The sequence below is a fragment of the Pezoporus flaviventris genome, unplaced genomic scaffold (assembly GCF_033815535.1).
Source record: "Pezoporus flaviventris isolate CSIRO_AGI_PZ_B2104156 unplaced genomic scaffold, CSIRO_AGI_Pfla_v1 ptg000005l, whole genome shotgun sequence".
Classification (NCBI taxonomy): domain Eukaryota; kingdom Metazoa; phylum Chordata; class Aves; order Psittaciformes; family Psittacidae; genus Pezoporus; species Pezoporus flaviventris.
Window position 1 is genome coordinate 1,021,967 of NW_026892553.1, and position 2,141 is coordinate 1,024,107.

Below are 2,141 nucleotides of genomic sequence, written 5' to 3' on the forward strand. Positions count from 1 at the left end.
AGCGGGGCCGCTTCACCCGGGGGGGGGGGGGAGGAGCAGGCACCAAACTCTTCGCTTGGCGGGGCGTCCCTTTTTTTAGGTTTATTTTTCCTTTTGGTTTTTTTTCCTCCCCCCAGTTTTCTTTTTCAACCACCACCACCAACAGCCCCCAGCCCGGCCCATTCTGTAGGGGCCGGGGGGGGGGGAGTGGGGCAGGCCCTCCCCACCGCCACCACCACCACCACCACCACCCTCCCAGCCCCTTCTTCAGTAGGTAGCAGAAAATTTCATCCTTTTCTGCTTCTGTCTCTGATTGCAAAACCAGACCCGCACCACGTTCTTCTTCAAGTCTAACTTCTCGGCAATGGCAGCGATTTTCTCCGAGGAGGGCCGTGGCTGCACGGCGAAATAAGCCTCCAGTGAGCGCTTCTCGGGGGCAGCGATGGACGTGCGCTTGCGCTTCTTGTCCCCCGCCGTGTAGATCTCAGGTTTGGTCATTTTCTCCCTCTGCGCCCGCTCAGCCTCCTCCAGCCACGCTTCCAGGATGGGCTTGAGGGCCACCATGTTGTTGTGGGACAAGGTGAGAGACTCGAACCTGCAGATTGTGCTTTGGCTAAGGCAGCCCACCCCCGGGATCTTCAGGTTGGCCAGCGCGGAGCCCACATCTGCCTGGGTCACCCCCAGCTTGATCCTCCGCTGCTTGAACCGCTCAGCAAAGGACTCCAGCTCCCGGGGGTCCGTCTCCGTCTCAGGGCTGGAGATGACAGTGTGGGAAGCCAGGCCGTGGGGGTGGGACACGTTCATGGGCTGGGAGTGATGGGCCATGTGGTTGATGGCCGACATGTGGGAATGTGGGTGCGAAGGAGTGGAGCCCACGTCCAGGCCCGGCACCCCTCCAAGCGGGAGGGCAGTGTTGAGGTGGTCCAAGAGCTCTCCATCCAGGCCCTGGGAGGGCTGGTGGTGGTGGGGATGGTGGGTGGTCAGCACGGACGGGTGGTGCAGGTGGACGGAGGAAGAGGTAGGAGTGCAGGACACGCTGCTCATGGTGTGGTAAGTGGCATCTGGCTTGAAGGGGTGGGTTTTCTGCGACACGATATCCACGGCGGCCAGAGCCTCGGCGCCCCGCAGCAAGGTCTCGTCAAAGCCCGCAAAAATGTTACCCTGGATCTGCGGAGGGGGGATAAAAGTGGGAGCAAAAACTGAAAAAAGCGGGAGAGGGTTAAAAGGAAGTTGCGGTGGTCCAGCTCTGCCCCTCCAGCAGTGCGTGGGACAGGGCCGATGAACCGAGTTCAACCCTTTCCCCCCGCCAAATTAAAGTGTCGGGAGCAGGTGCAGGACTCCGGGCACCCCAGTGCTCTCCGGGGTCCTCCCCGGAACCGAAGAGCGGCCTCCGAGGGGCCCAGAGCAACCGGACATCCCGCAGAGCCGCTGCTGCACCGACGGGGCGGACGGGGGAGAACGGCCGCCTTCTCCTCGCCGGTGCGGACCCACCGGCGCTTCCCCACTTTTCGGCCCCTCTCCCGGCTCCGGGAGCGCTCGGAGAGAGAAACTCCCCACCCCTCCCAAACCCCACATAGCACCCAAAAACCAGATGGAAACCGTTTGGAAGCTGGGGAGCGCACAGCTCGGACCCCCCCCGATCCCTCCCGTGGGGTGTTGTAGGGAGCCCCACCGAGGGGCAGCTTACCTGTGGGGCGGGCAGGCAGGCCCTGCGGATGGCCTCGGAGCTGGTGTGCAGGTGTGGGAACTTGGGCTCGTGCAGGATGGGGTGCATGCTGAACGCCTGCTTGCTGTTCATGGACATCATGGTGGGAGCGGAGCGGGGCAGAGGCGCTCCGGGCTGCCCGGCTCGGGGGCGCGGTATTGTCTGACTCCGCTGCCCGACATCAACAGCATTATAGCCCGGCCCCCCCGCCCCCCCGCTCGCTCATTGGACGGGCTCCGGGAGGTACCTCCCACCGCCCGCCCCCCGGCAGCAGCTCATCCCCCCCCACCTCCCGTTGTACTCCCCAAACTGGGGTTCCCCCACCCCCGTCCCGGCTCCGCTCATCCCCGAGCGGGGGGTGCTGTGCGCCGTTATCCCGATCCCTCCGGTCGCAGCGATGAGGGTGGGGATGGGGAGGGGATGCTCCTGGCTCCCTCCTGCCCTCACCGACGGAACT

The 2,141-nt window shown here is 64.5% G+C and overlaps 1 protein-coding gene across 1 annotated transcript; it reads right to left on the reverse strand.

The window, feature by feature from the left end:
* Window positions 1-226: 226 nt before the first annotated feature.
* Window positions 227-1,848, reverse strand: LOC133265190 (brain-specific homeobox/POU domain protein 3). The gene is made up of 2 exons (XM_061445502.1): window positions 1,667-1,848; window positions 227-1,146 (listed from the first exon to the last, which is right to left on the reverse strand). The coding sequence occupies exons 1-2, from the start codon at window positions 1,784-1,786 to the stop codon at window positions 247-249; spliced, it is 1,020 nt and encodes a 339-aa protein (XP_061301486.1). The 5' UTR covers window positions 1,787-1,848; the 3' UTR covers window positions 227-246.
* Window positions 1,849-2,141: the final 293 nt, after the last annotated feature.